We start from the raw sequence: 25,000 nt of genomic DNA, 5'->3' as shown, positions 1-25,000 counted from the left end.
GACAGAGACAGAGACAGAGACCGAGACCGAGACCGAGGCGCAGAGATACCCTTACCTGTTGGAAAGGCACCTCTCCTGTCAATGGCAGGCCCAGCATGACCATCCTCGCCACCCAGAAAAAGATCAGGTCGCTCCCTGTCTCCAGCAGCGAGTTGGGGTAGAAATCCCTGGAGCCAGGCCTCTGCGGGGCAAAGATCGATCCCAGGTTCACGCTCACAGCTTCACAGTCACATGGCCAGCGCTCTGGACCCCGCTGCCGCGGGAACGGAGGCGACCCGGCGGGATCCCACCGCCAGGGTGCTGCTACCGGGTTCACCGGAGCTTATTCCGGGAGCGGGGCTAAATGGGCGGCTCTGCCAAACAGCAAACGTCAGCACAACGGACCAAATGGCCTCCCGTTACTGTCCCCTCACACGCAAAGTGCCACGCGATCGATGTTTCGATGATTTCGCGTCGGGATAAATGATTAGGCACTGCGCTTGGGGGGTGGAGGGGGGAACGCTCCTGTTCCTCGGGGCTGCCCCCACCGAGGCTGGCCGGGGGGGGGGGGGCGCGGTTGGGAGGGGCATGGGGTGGCTCTGCAACTGATGCCTCGCCCAGGGGAATGTATCAACAGCACTCCCTCAGTAGAGAAGGGGTCAGACGGATCCAACAGCCTGACTCAGAACAATCCCCTCCCCTGTTCATGCCTGGTGTAGCCACAGGGAGCCCAGAGACCATAAGGTACAGGGCCAGAAACAGGCCATTCTGCCCATCGAGTCTGCTCTGCCATTCCATCATGGCTGACATATTTCTCAACCCCATTCTCCTGCCTTCTCACCCCTGACCCTGACGAATCAAGGCCCTACTTATCTGTCTCTATTAAAGACACTCGATGTTTTGGCCTCCGCAGCGCTCTGCAGCAGTAAGTTTCACAGATTCTGGCTGAAGAAATTGCTCCTCATCTCCGTTCTAAAGGCCCCTCGGTTCCTAGCCTCCTGCACGAGTGGAAATATCTTCACCGCGTCCACTCCATCCAGGCCTCTCACTGATCTGTAAATTTCAATCAGAGCCTCCCTCACCATCCCAGACCAGGCCCGACAGGGGCCACGGGGCATGGTTCCCCCTTCATACGGAACCAGGACTCACCTCGTGTGGCCAACCCATCGCTGCAAACGGGAACAGAGCCGAGGAAAACCAAGTGTCCAGGACGTCATCGTCTAGGGGAGCACAAAACGAGATGCAAACGTCTCTCTGGTCAAGGTTTCAGCATGAATGACCAACACACACACACGCCAGGGTCAGTCTACACACACACAGTGTAGAACCAGCTCAGTGCTATACATACCCCACCACCACGTAACCCTGTGTTGTGCGCACACATTCCCATGTCTATGCATCACTCTGCACTTGTATATTGCTGTATACTCATACAGCTCGCATTTCCATGATGCCCTGCGCCCAGGAAAATATTGTCCATGCGCTGCCATGTCTGTGCTGCCCCATGCCCGTGTCACTTTGTCCTGTGTCCGTGTTGGTCTGCACCCACGTGCCCTGTGTCCGTGTTGGTCTGCACCCACGTGCCATGTGTCCGTGTTGGTCTGCACCCACGTGCCCTGTGTCCGTGTTGGTCTGCACCCACGTGCCATGTTACTTTGAGCCCGTGTGTCTCCATGTCCATGTTGCCTGTGTCCCTGTGCCCGCGCCATCGTGCCCACGTTGCCCCCTGCCCATGGTACCTTGTGCCAGTGTAATCTCGCTCTCCTTTACCCTGTGCTGCTTTGCTGCGTTCCTTCGAGCCTCTTGCTCTGTCCTGCCGATGGCCCACAGCCCGGCTGCCTCTCCCTGCGGGTGACCCAGGGGGAAGGAATGAGAGCCGAGGTCGTGGGGAACCCTCCCTACTCCCTTATGTAGGGGGCAATCGCCACTTCCACACTTCTCCTGCTCAGTTCGGTTGCTGCTCTCTCCCTCTCGGATCCAGCCCCGAGTCCGACCTCCCCTTCTAGGTCTGATCCCAGCTTTGCCCGCCCTCATTCCCCTCCCTACACCTTTGTGCAGGCCCCATCCCACTCCCAGGGCATTTGCACCCAGTCCTGTTCTTCCCCCCTCCACCTGAATCTGTGCCTTACCCACCACCCTGACTTCAGTCCCAAATCCACCACCCACTTTCATGCCCCCGTGCGTGCTCCTCTGCCCAAGCGCTGACCTCTCCACGACCGCTTTCGCCCACTGCTCCCCATTTGGGCCCTCTCCTGGCACGGGATTTGCTCCGAAAGCCCCCCCGATTCCTCCCTCCCACCCTCCCAATTTCTCCTCCTCCTCAAAGACAACCACCCTGACCAATCTCCGTGCACCGCCCTGACTCTCGACCCCCTCCGAACACGCTCAGTCACCCCGCACCCCCACACATCCCACCGCCACCCTCACCACCACCCACCCGCGGGATTCAGGAAAAGCCCCGGACTCCCGAGCCAGACTTGTGAAGCCCTCACAAGGATGCCCTGTCCCCCTCCTCAGGCCGAGAGCTAACCGCGGCCACCCGCAGGGGTCAAGGTTTGGAGGTCACCCTCACCTCCAGGTCACACGAGCCGGGGAAGGCAACGCGATAGGCTGGAATGCGATGACCCCACCAGAGCTGCCGGGAGATGCACCAATCACTGGAAGACGAGAGGTTTGGTGGGGTTAATGGGGGTCGGTGGGGGGAGGGAAATGTGGGGTAAGCAGGAGTGGTGGGGGGCAGGGTTTGTCAGTCAGTTTTCAGAAATCGCCAGAACTGTCTGTTCACTTCATTTGCCAATGCCCCAACAGTCGCGTCAGACATCCCCAGTTGCCCCATGAGTTGACCACACTGCAGCGGGTCGGGAGTCACGTGGACCAGCCCGGAGCGAGCTGCCCCGCGCACGGGTTGTTCCAGCAATCCACTCGCGGTCGCCGTTCGGCGAGCTGTGCTCTCTCGTTTGGTTCACGAAACAAAGCCTTTTAAAAATCGCGGACTTTCAGAGTTAAATCAAAATTCCGCCGCGGGCTGGGCTCCAAGCCACACCCCCAGAACGTCGCGCGGTCCCCTCGCTGACAGGCGGAGGGTGAGTCAGGCCCAGGGATTTGGCTTAAATTAAAATCTCTCCAGTCCCCCCACCCCGACCCCGACCCCGACCCCGACCCCGGCAGCCGCAGGGAAGGAAAAACCGAGGAAAGCGCACAACTCCGAAGCCGTTCGCCTTCCTGAACGTACGGAAACACGCCGCCGTTTCCTTCCCCGCCTCTGGGTCAAAGTCGGGGCCAACCCACAGCGGGAGCACTGCAGCCGTTCAAGGACCTCACCCACCACCTTCTCTCAAGGGGGCAACTAGGGACGGGCAATAAACGCTGGGCCTGGCCAGCGATGCCCACGTCCCGTAAGTGAATCAATGAACAAAACTCTCCCAAAGTAAGACGGTGTACCCAACCTCTACTGCCCCACGCTCCCCCAAACGACCCACTACCCCCGGCCACAGTATGCTCCGCACTGGGCACGCGCGCGCACACACACACAGCCCCCCACCATTACTCCCAGCCACGGTATGCTCCGCACTGGGCGCGTACACACACACAGCCCCCCACCATTACTCCCAGCCACGGTATGCTCCGCACTGGGCACACGCGCGCGCACACACATACCACCCACCCCCCAAAGCACTGACCTGATATTGGAGAGCCAACTGCGCCAGGTCTTCTGGAGGGAGCTGGGGACCATGGTCAGCTCTTCTCGGTCCAGGGCCTGTGCGCGGGCGCAGGAGAGATCGATAAGACGCATTAGAGAAAACAACTGTTGGTACAGCACAGCTGTCCTTTCCCCACCCCCCCCCCGCTACCCGGGACTGAGTGGGACAGTGGGTCGGACACTGTCCTACCCCCGCCTCCCTAGGCCCCACCTCTGGGACCGAGGGGGCACAGTGAGTCAGAAAGGTTTCCCCCCAACCCCAGCTTCCTCTCGAACTGGGTGGGACAGGGGGTCAGGGGCTGGGTGGGACAGTGGGGGTCGGGGGCTGGGTGGGACGCGGGAGTCGGTGGCTGGGCGGGACGCGGGGGTCAGACTGGAAAGGGGATCTGAACAGAGTTGCTCACCTCCAGCGCTCTCTGTGCAAGATCTCGACACTGTACGTACCACTGGCTCCTCAGGAGCGGCTCCACCACGTCACCAGAACGGCTGGAAAAACAGATTGAGAATGTTCATCAGTCGGGGCGGGGGGGGGTGTGGGTCAGGGGAGAGAGAACGAGGCGAGGCGAGATGGGTCGGGAGAAAGAGACCATCAGCATCAAAGAGAGAAGGGAGACGCTGGGGAGCAGGGGTGGAGGGAAAGCAGGCACAAGAGAGTGTGGGGGAGACACATACATATAAACACGTGTGCGCACACGCATGCACGCACACACACAGAGTGCTGGGTTATGACTGCACCTCCCACCCTGGGGCAGGAACACCACCCAAACCCAGCTCACACATGGCACTAAACTGGACCCAGGCGAGGACCTGCCTTTACCTGCACAATCGCAGCACCATCGAGTGGTCCTTCACACCACGATATAGGCCCCGCTCCGAGAGAGCTGCCAGCACCTGTCCACGGGCATCAAACCGCTTCATACCCTAGAGAGAGGGGGGCGGAGGGGGGGAAGAGAGAGGGGCGGGGAGGGGGTGGGAGAGAGAGGGGCGGGGAGGGGGTGGGAGAGAGAGGGGCGGGGAGGGGGTGGGAGAGAGAGGGGCGGGGAGGGGGTGGGAGAGAGAGAGGGGCGGGGAGGGGGTGGGGGAGAGAGAGGGGCGGGGAGGGGGTGGGGGAGAGAGAGGGGCGGGGAGGGGGTGGGAGAGGGAGAGAGGGGCGGGGAGGGGGTGGGAGTGGGTGGGAGTGGGAAAGAGGGGCGGGGAGGGGGCGGAAGTGGGAGAGAGGGGCGGGGAGGGGGCGGAAGTGGGAGAGAGGGGCGGGGAGGGGGCGGAAGTGGGAGAGAGGGGCGGGGAGGGGGCGGAAGTGGGAGAGAGGGGCGGGGAGGGGGCGGGAGTGGGAGAGAGGGGCGGGGAGGGGGCGGGAGTGGGAGAGAGGGGCGGGGAGGGGGCGGGAGTGGGAGAGAGGGGCGGGGAGTGGGAGAGAGGGGCGGGGAGGGGGCGGGAGTGGGAGAGAGGGGCGGGGAGGGGGTGGGAGAGAGGGGCGGTGGGGAGAGACAAAGTTAAAGCACGTGTGGGGCAGAGGCAGTGAGGGTGCACGCGACAGAGCACATGAGAGATAGAGAGAGAGAGACAGAGAGAGAGAGACAGCGAGAGAGAGAGAGACAGAGAGAGAGACAGAGAGAGAGACAGAGAGAGAGACAGAGAGAGAGACAGAGAGAGAGACAGAGAGAGAGACAGAGAGAGAAGGGTGGGGGGGAAAGACACGCGGTAGGGTGGGGCAACTGAGGATGGGTTGGTGGGTGGGTCTGGACCTCACGCTCCAAAGGCAGGAGGGCGGCCAGGGCAGTGTGAGCCAGGGAAAACGGGAGCCAGAGGACCGTGGGGAGTTTGTGGAGGGTTGAAATAAAGAGGAGACTGCGGAGTGTGTTGTTGGGGAGGCGGGGGGGAACGGAAATGGTTTGCAGTACCTGGAGCCAGAGCCCAGCCTCGGTTGCCATGGTGCCATCCTCGTTGAAGATGGAGATGACCGGGAGCTGGTGCCTAACGCTGAGCTCGTAGTCGGTGTGGTCATGGGCAGGGGTAACCTTGACAGCTCCTGTCATGGACAGGGTGCAAAGGGGTTAGCAGGCAGGCAGAAACGGGAGCGACCACGAGGGTACCCACTAATTAACCAACGGCCACACGACTGACCCCTGCCACCTTCCCAAATTAAACTCAACGTGGCCAGGGGCAACGCAGTGTCAGGGAGTCAATCCCCACAGCTTCCCGGGTCAGTCTGGGCTCACAGATTCCACAAGCAACCCCCCGCCAACCTCTGGATTCTCCAGGTCACGCACACTCTACCCCCAACCCCGTCTGTTTTTGGACCCCTCCGCCCACCACCACACCCCCCCCCCCCGCCAGCCCACCAGCCGCCCCCTGGTGACCTGTCACCTCGCCGTGAGCCGTTACCCGTGCCGATCTCCCGGTCGACCAGCCCGTCGGCGAGGACGGGCAGCAGACGGCCCGTGAAGGGGTGGCGCAGTCTCTTCCCCACGAGGTGCTGTGAGGATCGTGGAGAAACGGACACACAGTTAGCGAGGCCGCTATTCACTTCTGAAACTCACCCACCACCACCCCCACCCACTCCATGTGGCACAGGGACAACACGGGCCCAAATAGACTCGCATCTTCTCCTCGGGGCTCTCCACGCAGCCGTCTGCAATTCCGCACCGATTGGGCATGCCTCGCAGAACGGTTACAGGGCAGAGTGGTGGGGTGGGAACATTCAGCCTGTTGCCTGGGCTGGTTCTATTCCCTGCACACTGCCAATTAGCTCATTCAGTGCTTCATGTGGGTCAGCCACTACCACGTTTCCACACACTGAGTGGAAAAATCTTTCTCGTTTGCACATCAGCTCACACCTTGCCGTTTATTCTTTTATCTGCGGGACCTCCCTCCCTCCCCCTCTCCCTCTCCAAATTGCTCGTGATGTTAAAAACCTCTGTCAGTGAATGGCTCCTGTACTCACTGTCTCTCCCTCTCTCCGAGAGACGGGAACCGAAGATTCACGCACCCCCCCCTCCGCCGCCCAACCAGCCCACCCGACCCCCGACAGCCACATCTCCCCCCACCCTGACACCTCCTCCATCATCCCCCAACCCAACCCACCCTAACCCGCCCACACCCTCAGCTCCTCCCGCGCATCACCCTCACCGTGTAGCGGCCATCGTCTGGGTGAACCGCCACTGCCGTGTCTCCCAGCATGGTCTCGGGCCGCGTCGTCGCCACGACAACCTCCTCACCTGAGCAGAGGGAAAGAACAGTCAGTCCCCGGGGGTGGGGGGAGAACGCGGGTGCAAGAGGGAGCGCGCGAGAGGGAGGGAGAGCGCACGGGCCAAATGGTGAAGGATTGTAAACGGGAATTGACAGCGGCTGGGGTGGGGGGGGGGGGGGGTGGAATCAGTATCTCACATTCCCCATCCCCGGGCTCTCCGACGTGAGGGACGCACGTGCCTGCGATCTTCTCCCCGCTCCCCCCCCACCCCGGCCCACTACCCCGCTTCTCCTTCCTGGTTCGTGAATAGCCTTCGCGAAGCTGCTCATCCCTGGAGGAGGAACAGATGACAAGTTTTAATGGCCTGGCCAAGGGCCAGCAAGGGAGGGAAAGGAGGAGAGTACCACCAGGAACTGGCCAGTACATAGACAGCGTGTCACAGAGTCATCGAGGCCCGCAGCGCCCAAAAAATAAGCAAAATGAAAAGGCGTTTCAACCCATCCAGGCTGAGCCAGTCAAAAACGAGAACCTGAACAACGCAATTCAATTCGCATTACGTCTGAACAACTTGGAAGGTGGTGAGTATCTTTGATGGAGTTTGCGGATGTCTGACGTGGAGGATTGCGAGTGAAATCAGGCATGTCACTCTCAGAGACCGTACATCTGCCAATATCCCATCAACGACTGTGAGCATGACTGAGAGCCGGGGACGGGGGGAGAAACAGAGGATCGGCTAGCAAATAGAAGACAGAGAGTTGGGATGGGGAAAGCATTTTGAGAACGGCAGCCTGTAACTAGACCAAGTGCCACAGGTCCTCAAAGGGCATAATCTCCGGATTACTGCCTGAGCCACGTGCCAATTGGCAGAGGGGAAGGAAAGTTAGGGAAGTAAACACGTGGCCAAGGGATTGGTGTGGGAAAGAGGGATTCCATTTCATGGGGCATTGGCATCAGTTTTGGAACCCGGGGGGGGATCTGTACCGTTGGGACGGTCTCCACCTGAACCGATCTGGAACCAGTGTTCTAGCGAAAAGGATAAATAGGGTGGTTAGTAGGACTTGAAACCGAGTCAGGGGGGGAAGGGAAAGTGAAAGTGACTGGGAGTATGGAGTTAAATGGAAAGATAAGCAACAGGATAGCATGTGTACAGGTGGGTTTAAGCTCGAGGCAGACTAGGAATACAGCAAAAAGGAAGGACGGCTTAAGACATTTTAGGATTTCCAATCTCTCTAATAATGATAAGAAAGTTAGCATTAAGGCACTTTATCTAAATGCTCATAGTATTTGCAACAAAGTAGATGAATTAACAGCACAAATCCTCTTGAATGATTATGATGTGGTAGGCATCACAGAGACATGGTTGCAGGGAGTTCAGGACTGGCAGTTAAACATCCAAGGATTCACAACATATCGAAAAGACAGGAAGGTGGGCAGAGGGGGTGGGGTTGCCTTGTTAGTTAAGAATGAAATTAAATCTACGGCACTGAATGACATAGGGTCAGAAGAGGTTGAGTTTGTGTGGGTGGAGTTGAGGAACCACAAAGGCAAAAAAACTATAATGGGAGTTACGTACAGGCCTCCTAACAGTGATCAGGGTCAGGGATGCAAGATGCACCGGGAAATAGATAGGGCATGTCAGAAAGGCAAGGTCACGGTGATCATGGGGGACTTCAATATGCAGGTGGACTGGGTGAATAATGTTGCAGGTGGATCCAAAGAAAGGGAATTCATGGAATGTTTGCAGGATAGCTTTTTGGAACAGCTTGTGATGGAGCCCACAAGGGAGCAGGCTATTCTGGACTTAGTGCTATGTAATGAGCCAGACTTTACGAAAGACCTTAAAGTAAGGGAACACTTAGGAGGCAGCAATCATAATATGGTAGAGTTCAGTCTGCAGTTTGAAAGAGAGGAGGCAAAATCGGATGTAATGGTGTTACAGTTAAATAAAGGTAATTACAGGGGCACGAGAGAGGAATTGATGAAAATTGACTGGAAGCAGAGCCGAGCGGGGAAGACAGTAGAGCAACAATGGCAGGAGTTTCTGGGTGTAATTGAGGACACAGCACAGAGGTTCATCCCAAACAATAGAAAGATTATCCGGGGTGGGATTAGACAGCCATGGCTGACAAAGGAAGTCAGGAAATATATCAAAGAAAAAGAGACAGCCTATAAAGTGGCCAAGAGCACTGGGAAATCAGAAGATTGGGAAGGCTACAAAAACAAACAGAGGATAACAAGGAGAGCAATAAGGAAGGAGAAGACCAAATGTGAAGGTAGGCTAGCTAGTAATATTAGAAATGATAGTAAACGCTTCTTTCAAGACATAAGAAACAAACGAGAGGCAAAAGTAGATATTGGGGCGCTCCAAATTGATGCTGGAAGGCTAGTGATGGGAGATAAGGAAATAGCTGAAGAACTTAATAAGTACTTTGCGTCAGTCTTCACAGTGGAAGACATGAGTAGATTGCCAACAATTAGGGAGAGTCAGGGGGCAGAGTTGAGTACGGTAGGCATTACAAAAGAGAAAGTGCTAGAAAAGCTAAAGGGTCTAAAAATTGATAAATCTCCTGGCCCCAGTGGGGTCCATCCTAGAGTTCTGAGGGAGGTGGCTGAGGAAATAGTGGAGGCTTTGGTCGTGATCTTTCAAAAGTCACTGGAGTCTGGGAAAGTCCCAGATGATTGGAAAATTGCTGTTGTAACCCCCTTGTTTAAGAAAGGATCAAGGCAAAAGATGGAAAATTATAGGCCGATTAGCCTAACCTCGGTAGTTGGTAAAATTCTTGAATCCATTGTCAAGGATGAGATTTCTAAATTCCTGGAAGGACAGGGTCAGATTAGAACAAGTCAGCATGGATTTAGTAAGGGGAGGTCGTGCCTGACAAACCTGTTAGAATTCTTTGAAGAGGTAATAAGTATGTTAGACCAGGGAAACCCAGTAGATGTTATCTAGACTTCCAAAAGGCCTTTGATACGGTGCCTCACGGGAGGCCGCTGACCAAGGTGAGGGCCCATGGTGTTCGAGGTGAGCTACTGGCTTGGATTGAGGATTGGCTGTCTGACAGAAGGCAAAGAGTTGGGATAAAAGGCTCTTTTTCAGAATGGCAACCGGTGACGAGTGGTGTCCCGCAGGGTTCAGCGTTGGGGCCACAGCTGTTCACCTTATACATTAATGGTCTGGATGAAGGGACTGGGGGCATTCTGGCGAAGTTTGACAATGATAGGAAGATAGGTGGACAGGCAGGTAGTACTGAGGAGGTAGGGAAGCTGCAGAAAGATTGAGACAGTTTAGGAGAGTGGTCCAGGAAATGGCTGATGAAATTCAATGTGAGTAAATGTGAAGTTTTGCACTTTGGGAAAAAGAATACAGGCATGGACTATTTTCTAAATGGTGAGAAAATTCGTAAAACAGAAGTACAAAGGGATCTGGGAGTGTTGGTCCTGGATTCTCTGAAGGTTAACTTGCAGGTAGAGTCCGTGGTTAAGAAAGCGAATGTAATGTCGTTTATCTCAAGAGAGTTGGAATATAAAAGCAGCGACGTGCTTCTGAGGCTTTATAAAGCCCTAGTTAGGCCCCATTTAGAATACTGTGTCCAATTTTGGGCCCCACACCTCAGGAAGGACATACTAGCCCTGGAGCGTGTCCAGCGGAGATTCACACGGATGATCCCTGGAATGGTAGGTTTAGTGTATGATGAATGGCTAAGGATCCTGGGATTGTATTCATTAGAGTTTAGAAGGTTGAGGGGAGATCTAATAGAAACTTACAAGATAATGTATGGTTTAGAAGGGGTGGACGCTAGGAAGTTGTTTCCGTTAGGCGGGGAGACTAGGACCCATGGGCACAGCCTTAAAATTAGAAGGGGTAAATTTAAAACAGAAATGAGACGACATTTCTTCAGCCAGAGAGTGGTGGGCTTGTGGAATTCATTGCCACGGAGTGCAGTGGAGGCCGGGACGTTAGGTGCCTTCAAGGCAGAGATCGACAAATTCTTGATCTCAGAAGGAATCAAGGACTACGGGGAGAGTGCAGGGAAGTGGTGTTGAAATGCCCAGCAGCCATGATTTAAATGGCGGAGTGGACTTGATGGGCCGAATGGCCTTACTTCCACTCCTATGTCTTATGGTCTATGGATTACTGCTGCTGTCACAACTTTTGTAACAATGTACATTATGTCTTATAAAATCACGACGGGCCGAGATATGGGGAGTGATAAAGGATTTTTTTATACCCCTAGGGTAGGTGGGGGGGGGGGGGGGTGAATTTTAAAACTACGAACATATTTTTTATGGTGAGAGGAGAAGGATTTATAGGATATATGGGGCAATTTTTCTGTTTACACAGAGTGGTTTGTCAACACATTGACCTTCCTGGGGAAGCGGTGGACGCAGGTGCAGTTACAACCTGTAAGAGCTATTTGCATAAGTACACGGACAGGAAAGGTTTGGAGGGAGATGGGCCAGGAGCAGGCAGGTGGGACTAGCTGAGTTTGGGATTACGTTCAGCCGAAGGGTCCGTTTCTGTGCTGTGAGACTCCGACTTGTGCGAAGCAGGGGAATGTGCTTGTGCTAAGTTTGCGCCTGACACAAATATAGACAGGAAGACAAGTTGTGGCGCTAAGATATTTTGTAGTGAGGTATAGTCAGGTTAAGGGAGCAGGCAAAAACACGGCATGTAGAATAGAGCTTGGCAAAATGCGATTTCAGCTCTCCAGCAGGAACATCAGAGGAACTGGGTGTGATTTAAATGGAGAATAATACTGGGGGTAGGGGGGGAGAAAGGACAGTGTCTGACCCACTGTCCCACCCAGTCCCAGAGGGAGGGGGGATAATAGGTTAGTGTCTGACCCACTGTCCCACCCAGTCCCAGAGGGAGGGGGGTAATAGGATAGTGTCTGACTCACTGTCCCACCCAGTCCCAGAGGGAGAGAAGGGGATTGGGTGGGGTGGGGGGGGGGGGGGGGTAAATAGAACAAAGGGCAGCCTCCCACAGTTGATTCCCACGAGAGCAAAGGAACAGTTTGCTTACCAGAATCTTCTGTCGGGTACGCGAAGTAGACCATCTCCCCGAAAGCCACCTTGTTCCGATAACCAGGTATCGCGATGTAAGTGCAGCCAGTCAGTGCCCGGCTCTCCACCTGCAAGAAAGGGAACGCCACGGGGAAGAGGGTTCAGAGGTCAGAGTACCACATCCTCGCAGAACGGGCGGGCAAAGGTGAAAGTGCGGGGGGTGGGGTTAAAGTCCGCAGCGAATTGAACGGAAGCTGGGGGCGTTCAGGAAAGGGAAGAGGGAGGGTGGTGCAGTGAAGCCTCAATGGTGAACAGGAATGGGGGTGGGTGCAGAGATGGGCCAACTGGGGCAGGGGAGGTACGTATGGCAGGGCTGGGAAGGCAGTGGAGGGGGGTGGGCAACACGCCACTCCCCCTTGTGTTACAAACTGCAGTCTCTGCTTTGAAAAAAGAATCCAGGCTCGGTCTGGTTGGTCCCTGGGAACACAGGCTGGAGGCAGACCCTGAGCAGTGAGGGTCAAAGTCTGTCACCCCCCACCCTGCACACAACATGAACGACCTTCTGCTAACCAATGCCCAGAGTATTCCTCCGCCAATATCAGCACAGCGGCCTCGTGGGCTATCAGCTGCAGGCCCAGAATGGCCTATTCTTGACCCAGTTTTATGTCCCACGCTTGCAACATCACAGCTGGAGCCACCAACAAACCCCCACCGCCAACCCCCCGCCCAGCTCATCTCTGTGCGTCTGCCACCCTCAGACCTGACCATTCCAACAAACCTGCGCCCCACCACCCCCCGACTCCCCACCCAACCTCCAGGTCTGTTTCCCTCCACCCGACCTAACTCACACTGTGTCCCGATCACCGATCGCTCTGGGGTCGCTGACCCAGCTCAGGGTCACGATTCCCAAACTCCCACCCCCTCGTTTCCCAATCCCTCCTTTGCTCCCCCACACATCTCCCTCTCTTTCTCTGACAGCTCCTCCAATCCACGGAAAGTACCCTCTGAAATCTGGAACTCGAGCCTGGCCCAGTTTTGAATTGTTCCATCGAGCGCATCTTCGGACCCCTGGCTCCGGAACTCCCCCGCCGTAGGAACGGTCTTTCTCACCTCTCCGTCCTACCTGCTGGGAGTCAGCGCTCAGCTTTCAGAGCGAAGCTGTCTGAGACGCTTCATATGAAGGTGTGGCTCACATGACGGACGGGACATAGCAGCTTGATCAGCATCCCATCCAGTCCCTTCAATATCCACTCCCACTGCCACAGAGGCTCAGAACACATTGCGGCCACCATCTACAAGATGCTCTGCCGAAATTCACCAAAGATCCTCAAGCAGCACCTTCCAAACCCACGACCACTTCCACCCCAGGAGGACAAGGGCAGCAGGTACATGGGAACACTACCCCCCTGCAAGTTGCCCCTCCGAGCCACTCACCATCCTGACTTGGAAATACATCGCCTATTCCTTTACTGTGGCTGGGTCAAAATCCTGGAATTCCCTCCCGATGGACACCACGGGAAGCACAGGGTTCAAGAAGGGAACCATAGGGAGGATGTTGTGAAACTTGGAAGGGTCAAAGCAAGATTTACAAGGACGTTGCCAGGGTTGGAGAGTTTGAGCTACAGGGAGAGGCTGAATAGACTGGGACAGTTTTCCCTGGAGCGTTGGACACTGAGGGATGATCTTAGAGGGGTTTATAAAATCATGAGGGGCACGGATATGGTGAATAGCCAGGATCTTTTCCTCAGGGTAGCGGAGTCCAAGAGGGCGATGAGAGGGGGAGAGATTTAAAAGGGCTCTAAGGGGTAACTTTTTCACACAGAAGGTGGTGCATGTATGGAATGAACTGCTGGAGGAAGTGGTGGAGGCTGGTACAGTTACAACATTTATTTGAATGGGTACATGAATAGGAAGGGTTTAGAGGGATATGGGTCAGATTCTGGCAAATGGGACCAGATTAATTTAGGATATCAGGGCAGCATGGACAAGCTGGGCCGAAGGGTCTGTTTCGGTGCCAGGCATCTCAGTGACCCCCCGTCCCAGCTCTGTCAGGGACACGGCCGAGTTTGGACGGCACGCCCCGGGAGGACCGCGTTCCCACGCACGGGAGGCGACGAAAAGCCAGTCGCGAGCTCGGCCGTACCTCGATGTCGGAGATGGCAGAGTTCAGGGCACATGACCAGTTGACCAGCCTCTGCCTGCGGTAGATCAGGCCGGCTTCGTACAACCTCACGAACGCCTCCGTCACAGCTTCTGAGTAACCCTGGGAAGGTCAGTAGGGAGGGAAAAGAGGAGGACACTCAGGCTTCCACCGCACACCATCAAGGGAGGAATCCTCTCACCCAAGGTGACTTCACACGTATATACACACGCAGGCACACAGTCTCACTCATGCACATGCTCACTGTCACTGAGTCACACACGGGCTCCACAAGTACAGGCACGTTCCTGCCAACAGAGGGACACACGCCAGCAGACTCTAAGAACACATCCCATTAATCCCACCCAGACCCTCCGCCCCTCCCGCCTCCCCGGATCAACGCACCCGAGGAAAACCTCGAATCCTTCGGCTGGAAACAACCCCCAGGCCACCCCCAAAGCGCACTCACAGGGCAGTGGGCCAGCTGTGGGATCTGGGGCAGTTCAGGGATCTGTCTGTGCGGGCTGAGGAATTCGGTGGATTTTGGGTGGGGTGGGGGGGTGTCGGATGTTGGAGTCGGCCATTCAGCCCATTGCTATGTGATCTGACAGCCTGTCACCTGACCAATCAAGTCCAAGGAGCTGTATCCACGGTGACTTACCGTGTCCATGGTGAAGCTGGCTCGGTCCCAGTCCAGTGAGGCCCCCAGACGCCGGAGCTGATGGTAGATCTCATCACCTTTCCTGCTCAAACCACAAGCAGAGGGGAATGGAGGGTCAGTACCACTGGGAATACAACTATTTCTACAGGGGTCCTCCCATCCTCCAGGTATCACCCTGGGAGGGTCACAGACAGCCTCCTACCGAACACCATCGCTGCCCACACATGTAACATTGTGGGGGCAGGCAACATTCAGACAGACTGACCCCAAACTCTGGGATATCACGGTGAGCTGCTCCCTCATTGGAGGGATGTCAGTCACTGTATTTGTCAGCAACACTGCACTCGCTCACAGACGTCCAACAGACGGCGCGGCACTCCCTCAGCGCTGACCCTCCGACAGCGCGGCGCTCCCTCAGCGCTGACCCTCCGACAGCGCGGCGCTCCCTCAGCGCTGACCCTCCGACAGTGCGGCACTCCCTCAATACTGACCCACTGACAGCGCGGCACTCCCTCAGTACTGACGCTCTGACAGTGCGGCGCTCCCTCAGTACTAACCCCTGACCAAACCTTTGATGACAGGCCAGTTCTAGACCCCTGTAGCCTGTTGCTGAGCTGCCGAGATTAATACTCACGCTTCCTTCCAGCGCCACACCTCCCTCAGGAATTCGGCCCGTGTCATGTCCTGTCTCCTGACTCCTTGGTCCCTCCACAGCTGCTTCTCTACCACCACCTGCCAGGAGGAGAGTGGGGAGAGGGGCGGGGGACACATTAGTGTGAACACATTCCAGCTCCCAGCCACACCCCGGCATTACCAACCAACCCCACGTTGAGGGTCCGTCATCGTCTTGGGGTCTCCACAACGGCACCTTCCATCATTCTGTCGTTTTCTTTTTGATTCATGAGGGCATCACTGACTGGGGGGCATTATTGTCCCTCCCCAAATGCCCAGGGGGCAGTTAAGGGTCAACCACATTGCTGTAGGTCTGGAGTCACATGTAGACCAGACCAGGTGAGGATGGCAGTTTCCTTCCCTGAAGGGCATTAGTGAACCAGGTGGGTTTTTCCTGACAATGATCATTAGACTTTTAACTTCAATTTTCTTAATTGCCTTCAAATTCCACCATCTGCCGTGGTGCGGGGGCGGGGTGGTGGTGGGATTCAAACCGAAGAACATTACCCGGGGTCTCTGGTTCAACCGTCCAGTGACGAGACCACACACCCCAGAGACATACCTTGTGTCATGTTTCCACCCCCAGAGTCGGGGTGAACATCCCACACGAACAGGAATTTGCTGGAGAAAGCCAGTAGCATCACCAGGGAGAGAGAGGGATCTTCCCAAAGCCGGCCGATTCTGGGTCACCAGGCCAGTTGCCTTCACCTCAATCCAGGAGCCTGGGAAGACAAATCCTCGGCTTTCGGATCCAATCGGTAGAGGGGGGACATCCTCTTCAAGACCCCCTACAGCAACTGCTCCGGGGCTTTTGCGGATGGGAGTTTGGCCACACCCACTCAGGCTGCTTCTATTGTTCTCACCTTTTTGGAGCAAAATAAACCCAGACCACCATGCCGCAAGGCTTGACAAGTTCTGGATGTAAGTTTGGTCGCTGAGCTGGAAGGTTCATTTTCAGACGTTCCGTCACCAATTTAGGTAACATCATTAGTGAGCCTCCGGTGAAGCGCTGGTGTTATGTCCTGCTTTCTATTTATCCGTTTAAGGTACCTTGGGTTGGTGATGTCATTTCCTGTTATTTTTCTCAGAGGTTGGTCGATGGGCTCCAAATCAATGTGTTTGTTGATGGAGTTCCGGTTGGAATGCCATGCTTCTAGGAATTCTCGTGCGTGTCTCTGTTTGGCTTGTCCTCGGATGGATGTGTTGTCCCAATCAAAGTGGTGTCCTTCCTCATCTGTATGTAAGGATACTAGTGATAGTGGGTCATGTCGTTTTGTGGCTAGTTGATGTTCATGTATCGTGGTGGCTAGCTTTCTGCCTGTTTGTCCAATGTAGTGTTTGTCACATGTACATTTACAAAATACCTTGCAAGAACTGTGACAACATATCAAAACATATCGAAAAGACAGGGAGGTGGGCAGAGGGGGTGGGGTTGCCTTGTTAGTTAAGAATGAAATTAAATCTACGGCACTGAATGACATAGGGTCAGAGGATGTGGAGTCTGTGTGGGTGGAATTGAGGAACCACAAAGGCAAAAAAACTATAATGGGAGTTACGTACAGGCCTCCTAACAGTGATCAGGGCCAGGTACGCAAGATGCACCGGGAAATAGATAGGGCATGTCAGAAAGGCAAGGTCACGGTGATCATGGGGGACTTCAACATGCAGGTGGACTGGGTGAATAATGTTGCTGGTGGATCCAAAGAAAGAGAATTCATGGAATGTTTGCAGGATGGCTTTTTGGAACAGCTTGTGATGGAACCCACAAGGGAGCAGGCTATTCTGGACTTAGTGCTATGTAATGAGCCAGACTTTACGAAAGACCTTAAAGTAAGGGAACAATTAGGAGGCAGCGATCATAATATGGTAGAGTTCAGTCTGCAGTTTGAAAGAGAGAAGACAAAATCGGATGTAATGGTGTTACAGTTAAATAAAGGTAATTACAAGGACACGAGAGAGGAATTGATGAAAATCGACTGGAAGCAGAGCCTAGCGGGGAAGACAGTAGAGCAACAATGGCAGGAGTTTCTGGGTGTAATTGAGGACACAGTACAGAGGTTCATCCCAAAGAAAACAAAGATTATCTGGGGTGGGATTAGACAGCCATGGCTGACAAAGGAAGTCAGGAAATATATCAAAGGAAAAGAGACAGCCCATAAAGTGGCCAAGAGCACTGGGAAATCAGAAGATTGGGAAGGCTACAAAAACAAACAGAGGATAACAAAGAGAGCAATAAGGAAGGAGAGGATCAAATGTGAAGGTAGGCTCGCTAGTAATATTAGAAATGATAGTAAGTAAAAGCTTCTTTCAATACATATGAAACAATCGAGAGGCAAAAGTAGACATTGGGCCGCTCCAAATTGATGCTGGAAGGCTAGTGATGGGAGATAAGGAAATAGCTGAAGAACTTAATAAGTACTTTGCGTCAGTCTTCACAGTGGAAGACATGAGTAGTATGCCAACAATTAGGGAGAGTCAGGGGGCAGAGTTGAGTATGGTAGGCATTACAAAAGAGAAAGTGCTAGAAAAGCTAAAGGGTCTAAAAACTGATAAATCTCCTGGCACCGGTGGGCTCCATCCTAGAGTTCTGAGGGAGGTGGCTGAGGAAATAGTGGAGGCTTTGGTTGTGATCTTTCAAAACTTACTGGAGTCAGGGAAAGTCCCAGATGATTGGAAAATTGCTGTTGTAACCCCCTTGTTTAAGAAAGGATCAAGGCAAAAAATGGAAAATTATAGGCCGATTAGCCTAACCTCGGTAGTTGGTAAAATTCTTGAATCCATTGTCAAGGATGAGATTTCTAAATTCCTGGAAGTGCAGGGTCAGATTAGAACAAGTCAGCACGGATTTAGTAAGGGGAGGTCGTGCCTGACAAACCTGTTAGAATTCTTTGAAGAGGTAACAAGTATGTTAGACCAGGGAAACCCAGTAGATGTTATCTAGACTTCCAAAAGGCCTTTGATACGGTGCCTAACGGGAGGCCGCTGACCAAGGTGAGGGCCCACGGTGTTCGAGGTGAGCTACGGGCTTGGATTGAGGATTGGCTGTCTGACAGAAGGCAGAGAGTTGTGATAAAAGGCTCTTTTTTGGAATGGCAACCGGTGACGAGTGGTGTCCCGCAGGGTTCAGTATTGGGGCCACAGCTGTTCACCTTAAATATTAATGATCTGGATGAAGGGACTGGGGGCATTCTGGCGAAGTTTGACAATGAGAGGGAGATAGGTGGACAGGCAGGTAGTACTGAGGAGGTGGGGAAGCTGCAGAAAGATTGAGACAGTTTAAGAGAGTGGTCCAGGAAATGGCTGATGAAATTCAATGTGAGTAAATGTGAGGTTTTGCACTTTGGAAAAAAGAATACAGGTATGGACTATTTTCTAAATGGTGAGAAAATTCGTAAAACAGAAGTGCAAAGGGATCTGGGAGTGTTGGTCCTGGATTCTCTGAAGGTTAACTTGCAGGTAGAGTCCGTGGTTAAGAAAGCGAATGTAATGTTGTCGTTTATCTCAAGAGGGTTGGAATACAAAAGCAGCGACGTGCTTCTGAGGCTTTATAAAGCTCTAGTTAGGCCCCATTTAGAATACTGTGTCCAATTTTGGGCCCCACACTTCAGGAAGGACATACTAGCCCTGGAGCATGTTGTGTCGTTTTGTGGCTAGTTGATGTTCATGTACCCTGGTGGCTAGCTTTCTGCCTGTTTGTTCAATGTAGTGTTGGTCACATTTTCGTTTACAAAATACCTTGCAAAAACTGTGACAAACACTACATTGGACAAACTGGCAGAAAGCTACCCACCAGGATACATGAACATCAACTAGCCACAAAACGACATGACCCACTATCACTAGTATCCTTACATACAGATGAGGAAGGACACCACTTTGATTGGGACAACACATCCATCCTGGGACAAGCCAAACTGAGACATGCACGAGAATTCCTAGAAGCATGGCATTCCAACCAGAACTCCATCAACAAACACATTGATTTGGAGCCCATCTACCACCCCCTGAGAAAAATAACAGGAAATGACATCACCAGCGCAGGAAATGACATCACCAAGCCAAGGAAATCTAAACAGATTAATAGAAAGCAGGACATAATACCAGCGCTTCGTCGGAGGCTCACTGATAATGTTACCTAGAATGGTGACGAAACGTCTGAAAACTAACCTTCCAGCTCAGCGAGCAAACTCACATCCAGAACCTCAACCTGAGCTACAAATCTTCTCAAAACTCGCTGGCTTCACCATCTGTGATAACGGGAACTGCAGATGCTGGAGAATCCGAGATAACAAAGTGTGGAGCTGGATGAACACAGCAGGCCCAGCAGCATCTCAGGAGCACAAAAGCTGACGTTTCAGGCCTAGACCCTTCATCAGAGAGGCTAGATGCAGGGTCCAGGCCCAAAACGTCAGCTTTTGTGCTCTTGAGATGCTGCTTGGCCTGCTGCGTTCATCCAGCTTCACAAGCTGTTTATTTTCTCACAGGCTGCTCACCACCTGTCTCCCAGTCTCTCTCTAAAACAAACCAGCACAAAACACAGCTCTTAAGGCAGCAGCCCACACATACACACAGCTTCCCCCTTTGTCTTCCCGATCACTCTCCTACTGCCTTCCCACTCTTTTGTGATACGCTGGCAAAGACACCTGGATCCCTCTATCCCTCAGGATCCTGTTACCCTTTCTCCAAACAGTAACCCTCTTCTCCGATGCATCCCTGCTAAAGTTCACATCTTTTCCTCATCCTCCTACTTATTCAGTCTCTCAACCTGCTCTTCAAGTCTTACCTTCCCAACTATCCTGGGGGTTAAGTCGCACACAGTCCCAGGAAGACGCGCAGTGCAGGTTTCAAACAATCGAGGGGCAAGGGTCAGATAACATGGCCCCAACGCCCTCACCTTAAGCCAGAGGATTTTAACACAGGGGGCACAAGGCAGGATCCCACAGACAAGGAAATACGGGAGTGATGGAACAGCCGGATTCCAGACTCACCTGAGTGGCAATTCCAGCATGGTCACACCCAGGGACCCAGAGAACCCGCGAGCCCTGCATCCTCCGCCTGCAAGAGAAGATCTCAGGTAGTGAACTCTCAACTGTCCCCCCATTCAGCGTCACACAGGGACAGACCAGCCCCCACCAGCACTGTCCCCTCCCAGAAATACAGCGACAGACCTGTCCCCACCAGCAACTCACAACGACAGACCTGTCCCCCCGCCCAGCATCACACAGCGACAGACCTGCCCCACCCCCAGCGTCACACAGCGAGACCTGCCCCACCCCCAGCGTCACACAGCGACAGACCTGCCCCACCCCCAGCGTCACACAGCGACAGACCTGTCCCCACCCCCAGCGTCACACAGCGACAGACCTGTCCCCACCCCCAGCATCACACAGCGACAGACCTGTCCCCACCATCGCCGCCACCCCCCCTCGCCACAGTAATACAGCGACACGTCGAATATTTACCATCGAACCAGTGCGTCCTGAATTGCGACGGTGAGAGCGTGCCCCAGGTGGAGGGAGCCGGTTACATTGGGCGGAGGGATACACAGGGAGAAGGTAGACTCCTCACGGTGAGTTAAGTGTTGCTGTGGAGGAAGCAGCATTAGGACAGGTACAGCGTGACTCCAAACGCACCTCCCATAGAAGGTCATCATCAACCCAACAGCTCCTCACTGCCAGTCCGGCTCCCCCTCTCCCTCCGACTCCTCCATTCCAGCCTTGCCCCTTCCCTCCCCCTCTATTAGGCACCCCCCCATCCTGCACTCTGCCTCTGCCCAACTCAGCGCCAGCCTCACCCCAGGGCTTGGGGGGAAGCTCATGGGCACACCCCTGAGGGTCACAAACACACACACACACCAGAGCCCCTCACCACCCATCTGTGATTCCTACCTGCTGCACCCCTCCCTCTCCCCTCTCCCCACTCACGTGATACTCAGGTTTGAAGAAGCCTTGCTGCTCCCACCAGGAGTACCAGGCCGCCTCGACATACTGCGGGCTGTACGAGTCGGGCAGGGGCCCAGAGGTATCTGCGACAGAGTCACCAAGTTAGGGAACATCCAACAGCTGCAGGCGCCCCTGAAAACATGCAACACAGCCCTCCCCTCCATCCGTCACCCACCACCCCATTTCCTGCAACCTCCTCACACCCCAACCCTGCCCCCACCCCCCCACCCTGGACAGCCAACTGTGAGAAGCAGGAGCCTGACGTCAGCCATTCAGTCCATCAGTCACGCAGAAATGGAGAATCTGAGGGGGCCAGCGTTCCAGGGGAGTTCGGAATTCTTGCAGACGTCTCCGGGTCAGGTCCTCGGTGAGCCATCCGGAGAATGTGCACTTTGCCCGGCCAGACACTTTGCCCCAACGCTTACTGCCCTTCAGCCCATCTTTGTTGACGCCGGTCGAGCAGGGGATTGGGTTCTGAAGAGGAATGGTTCGCAATCCACCTTCGACAGCCCCCTCTCAGGGTGGGATGCAGGAGTGACCACCTCGGCTATGGTCAGGAATTGTCCACTCAGCCCCTCTAAGCTGTTATAGAAGATCAGCACTGATCGGATAGCGTAACCACTCATTTGCCCGCCTACTTGCCCATGTTAGCCCTTTGTCAGTCGGGAATCTCACTCAGCCTTGGAAATGTTAATGATCCTGCCCTCCACTCCTCCCAGACCATTGACCTTCGGGGATTGGCGGGGAGGTGGGGCGCATGTGGAGTTCTCCTGTCTGTCTGGAAGGAGAGAGAGATCTTATTTTTAATTCGTATCCCTACGAGATCCTTCAGGATCCAGCCTGTCGATCCATCTCACAGGCAAAAATACTGCAGATGCTGCAAACCCAAAACAAAGACAGTAAGTGCTGGAGAAACTCGGCAGGTCTGGCAGCTCCTGCGGAGACAGAAGTGACAGTAAACTTTCCGTGGGCAGTACAGCTCCTCCTCGGAATTCCTTGCAGGATGTTTTTTGGTTCGATAAGAGCAGCTCTCGTTGTTTTAAACTCCGAGTGGTATCGGCTCAACCTTTCCTCGCAAGATCATACGATCCCTACAGTGTGGGCTATTCGGCCCGTCAAGTTCACACCAACCCACTGGAGAGCATGCCTCCTGGACCCAAACCCCTACCCTATTCCCTGTAACCCCTGCACTTCGCACGGCCAATCCACCCGAACCTGCACATCTTTGGACTGTGGGAGGAAACCGGAGCACCCGGAGGAAACCCACGCAGACACTAGGAGAATGTGCAAACTCCGCACAGGCAGTCGCCCCAAAGGGGGGATCAAACCCGGGTCCCTGGCGCTGTGAGGCAGCAGCGCCACCCCCCTGAGCCACCACACCGGGATGACCCAATCGTTACAGGAGCCAGGAAACGGCACCGGTTACTCTCAATGTGTTCTCGCCGAGGCGCTCTGCAGTTTGAGTTAAAATGTTGTGGTTATTAGTGGTGGGTTTAGTTCCCTCTGGGTAGCTGGTAATGTAACATAGAGAACGCTGCCACACACCTACCCAGCATGCCTTACACTTCACTGCCAGTCCCAGTGTTTGGTTGGGGCACATATTCGGGGATGTGACGACAGATCTTTGAGACAGGAGAGATTTAACCCCCAGAGGCAGGGCATCCCAAAACAACCAAGCCGGAAGCATTTCCACCAGTCCTGTGTAGTCGTAGGTGTCCTTCCTGTTAACAGGATGAGACAATTCTTTCACGCTAACAGTCAGGTTACCTTCCTCCTTTTTTTGGGCTCCCCCGAGTTCAGGAAGTTGGTCAACTATAGCTTGCTCCTACAAGATGCAGAAATTCACCAAAGATCCTCAGACACCACCTTCCAAACCCACAATCACTTCCATCTCGAAGGACCAGGCCAGAAGATGCGTGGGAACGCCACTCACCTCCAAGATCCCCTCCCAGCCGCTCACCGTCCTGGCTTGGAAATATATCACCATTCCTTCACTGTCGCCGGGTCAAAATCCTGGAATTCCCTCCCAAAGGGCATTGCAGGTCAACCCACACCAGCGGTTTAAGGCGGCAGCTCACCACTTTCTCAAGGGGGCAACGAGGGACGGGCAATAAATGCTGAGCCCAGCCACGTCCGTATCCCACAAGTGAATAAATAAGTCTTTTAAAATTCTGTAGCATTGAAACAGCTCCCTCAAATGGTGATTTCCCGCCTGCTCAAGGGTGCAATTTGTTTTATAAATAGACTCCTGCGCACGCAACCTTAATACGTTTTATCGACAAAAACTGCGTTGGTCTTGTCATTATTTCAAAATTTTTCTCTCAGATTCAGTCTTCAAAATGTTTGAAACTTTTAGACAGCCAGAGACTTTTTCCCTAGCGTGGAGGTAGCATTTCCAAGGGGACATAGTTTTAAAGTGAGTGGAGGTAGATATAGAGGAGATGTCAGAGGTAGGTTCTTCACCAGAGTGGTAATGGAGTGGAATGCATTGCCGGAGAGGGTAGAGGAGTCAGCCTCATTAGGGGCATTTAAGCAGCTATTAGGTAGGCACATGGATGACAGTATAAGGTAGGGGTGGAGGTTAGATAGACCTTAGGTTTAGGGTAAAACTTTGGCACAACATCGTGGGGGCCTGTAAGGTGCTGTGTTCTCCTTTTGCTGTCTCAGTTGCTTTTGTGATGTTTTTCCCACGCTGCTGCCTTCTGGCACTTGTTCTGTTTCATATAAGGCATGTCTTCAGGGGCCTGTTGATCGAGATACTTGTTTTAAAGGGCAAGAATTCCACTTCACCTCTGGCATTCCCAACCCGTTTTCAAGGCTTTCCCCTTCGCTCTGTAGGATTCTTTTTGTGTTAGTCACAGAGCTCCAAAACTGCTCCAACACATCCTTCAACTGTAAGGAGTCCAGGTTTTCAACGTGGCCAGTTTTCACTCTGGTCGGGGGAACAGCGTTGCCACCAATCTTTCATTACCGATAGTTTTTAAACTCCAGATGCATGATGCCCGACCTCAGGAGCAGGTGCGGCGTAAACGCAGACCTACTGGCTCAAAGGTAGGGGCACAACACTGTGTCACAAAATCCTTCGCTGTGTGCAGTTTCTAACGGCCAGTCCACTAGTGAGGAGACAGCACAAATGGAAATTGCTGGAGCAACTCGGCAGGTCTCACGGCGCCTGCAGAGAGAGAAAGTGGAATTAATGTTTCAGAGTCAACCGGCTCTTCATCACAACCGAATGGTTGGTTCCGAAGAAGGATCACTGGGCTCTGAAACACGAACTCCACTTTCTCTCTCAACAGGCACTGAGAGACCTGCTCAGCTGCTCCAGCAAGTTCTGGTTTTGTTTCAGATTTCCAGCATCTGCAATTCCTCTGTTTTCGTTTATTCATTAGACGCACTTGCCTAGCACAAGGTGTAGTCCTTTCTGCCATAAAGCAAGCAACAAGTTGCAGTCGCTAGTCCGGGATTAAGGCTAATAGAGGGTAGAGATTCCTTTGGTCTCCATCACAAAAGCCCTGTCCTCTCCACCCCAAGACCCTGCACATCATCAAACAGGGTCTAGCTTAATGCAGCTACTACATCAGAAGCACTATCCCAGACAACACAGCAGGTCACAATTCCAGTTCTCTCTCTTACCTTTCTTCTCTCCAGACGGTGTTGGCACAAGGTAAGTAATAGGCTTGGGCTCCAACCACGGCTGCTCCCCCTGAGC

General features: G+C 53.9%; 1 protein-coding gene across 1 annotated transcript in view; it reads right to left on the bottom strand.

Annotated features, from left to right (window-relative positions):
* Nucleotides 1-25,000, bottom strand: part of vars2 (valyl-tRNA synthetase 2, mitochondrial) — a 54,741-nt gene that overhangs the window by 27,361 nt on the left and 2,380 nt on the right. Inside the window, exons 2-19 of the mRNA XM_059639610.1 lie at nucleotides 24,925-25,000; nucleotides 21,274-21,374; nucleotides 20,812-20,933; nucleotides 20,338-20,404; nucleotides 15,312-15,409; nucleotides 14,678-14,759; nucleotides 14,020-14,139; nucleotides 11,896-12,004; nucleotides 6,809-6,897; nucleotides 6,065-6,155; nucleotides 5,581-5,708; nucleotides 4,497-4,600; nucleotides 4,084-4,165; nucleotides 3,660-3,736; nucleotides 2,552-2,636; nucleotides 1,719-1,824; nucleotides 1,129-1,199; nucleotides 56-181 (exon numbers count right to left, since the gene is read on the bottom strand). Of these exons, the coding sequence (XP_059495593.1) occupies nucleotides 56-181; nucleotides 1,129-1,199; nucleotides 1,719-1,824; nucleotides 2,552-2,636; nucleotides 3,660-3,736; nucleotides 4,084-4,165; nucleotides 4,497-4,600; nucleotides 5,581-5,708; nucleotides 6,065-6,155; nucleotides 6,809-6,897; nucleotides 11,896-12,004; nucleotides 14,020-14,139; nucleotides 14,678-14,759; nucleotides 15,312-15,409; nucleotides 20,338-20,404; nucleotides 20,812-20,933; nucleotides 21,274-21,374; nucleotides 24,925-25,000 (1,734 nt within the window). The remainder of the gene's footprint in view (nucleotides 1-55; nucleotides 182-1,128; nucleotides 1,200-1,718; nucleotides 1,825-2,551; nucleotides 2,637-3,659; nucleotides 3,737-4,083; nucleotides 4,166-4,496; nucleotides 4,601-5,580; nucleotides 5,709-6,064; nucleotides 6,156-6,808; nucleotides 6,898-11,895; nucleotides 12,005-14,019; nucleotides 14,140-14,677; nucleotides 14,760-15,311; nucleotides 15,410-20,337; nucleotides 20,405-20,811; nucleotides 20,934-21,273; nucleotides 21,375-24,924) is intronic.

Source organism: Stegostoma tigrinum, chromosome 34, assembly GCF_030684315.1.
Source record: "Stegostoma tigrinum isolate sSteTig4 chromosome 34, sSteTig4.hap1, whole genome shotgun sequence".
NCBI lineage: Eukaryota > Metazoa > Chordata > Chondrichthyes > Orectolobiformes > Stegostomatidae > Stegostoma > Stegostoma tigrinum.
The sequence above is the reverse complement of the archived record's forward strand: the minus strand, read 5'-3'. Positions and strand labels throughout refer to the sequence as shown.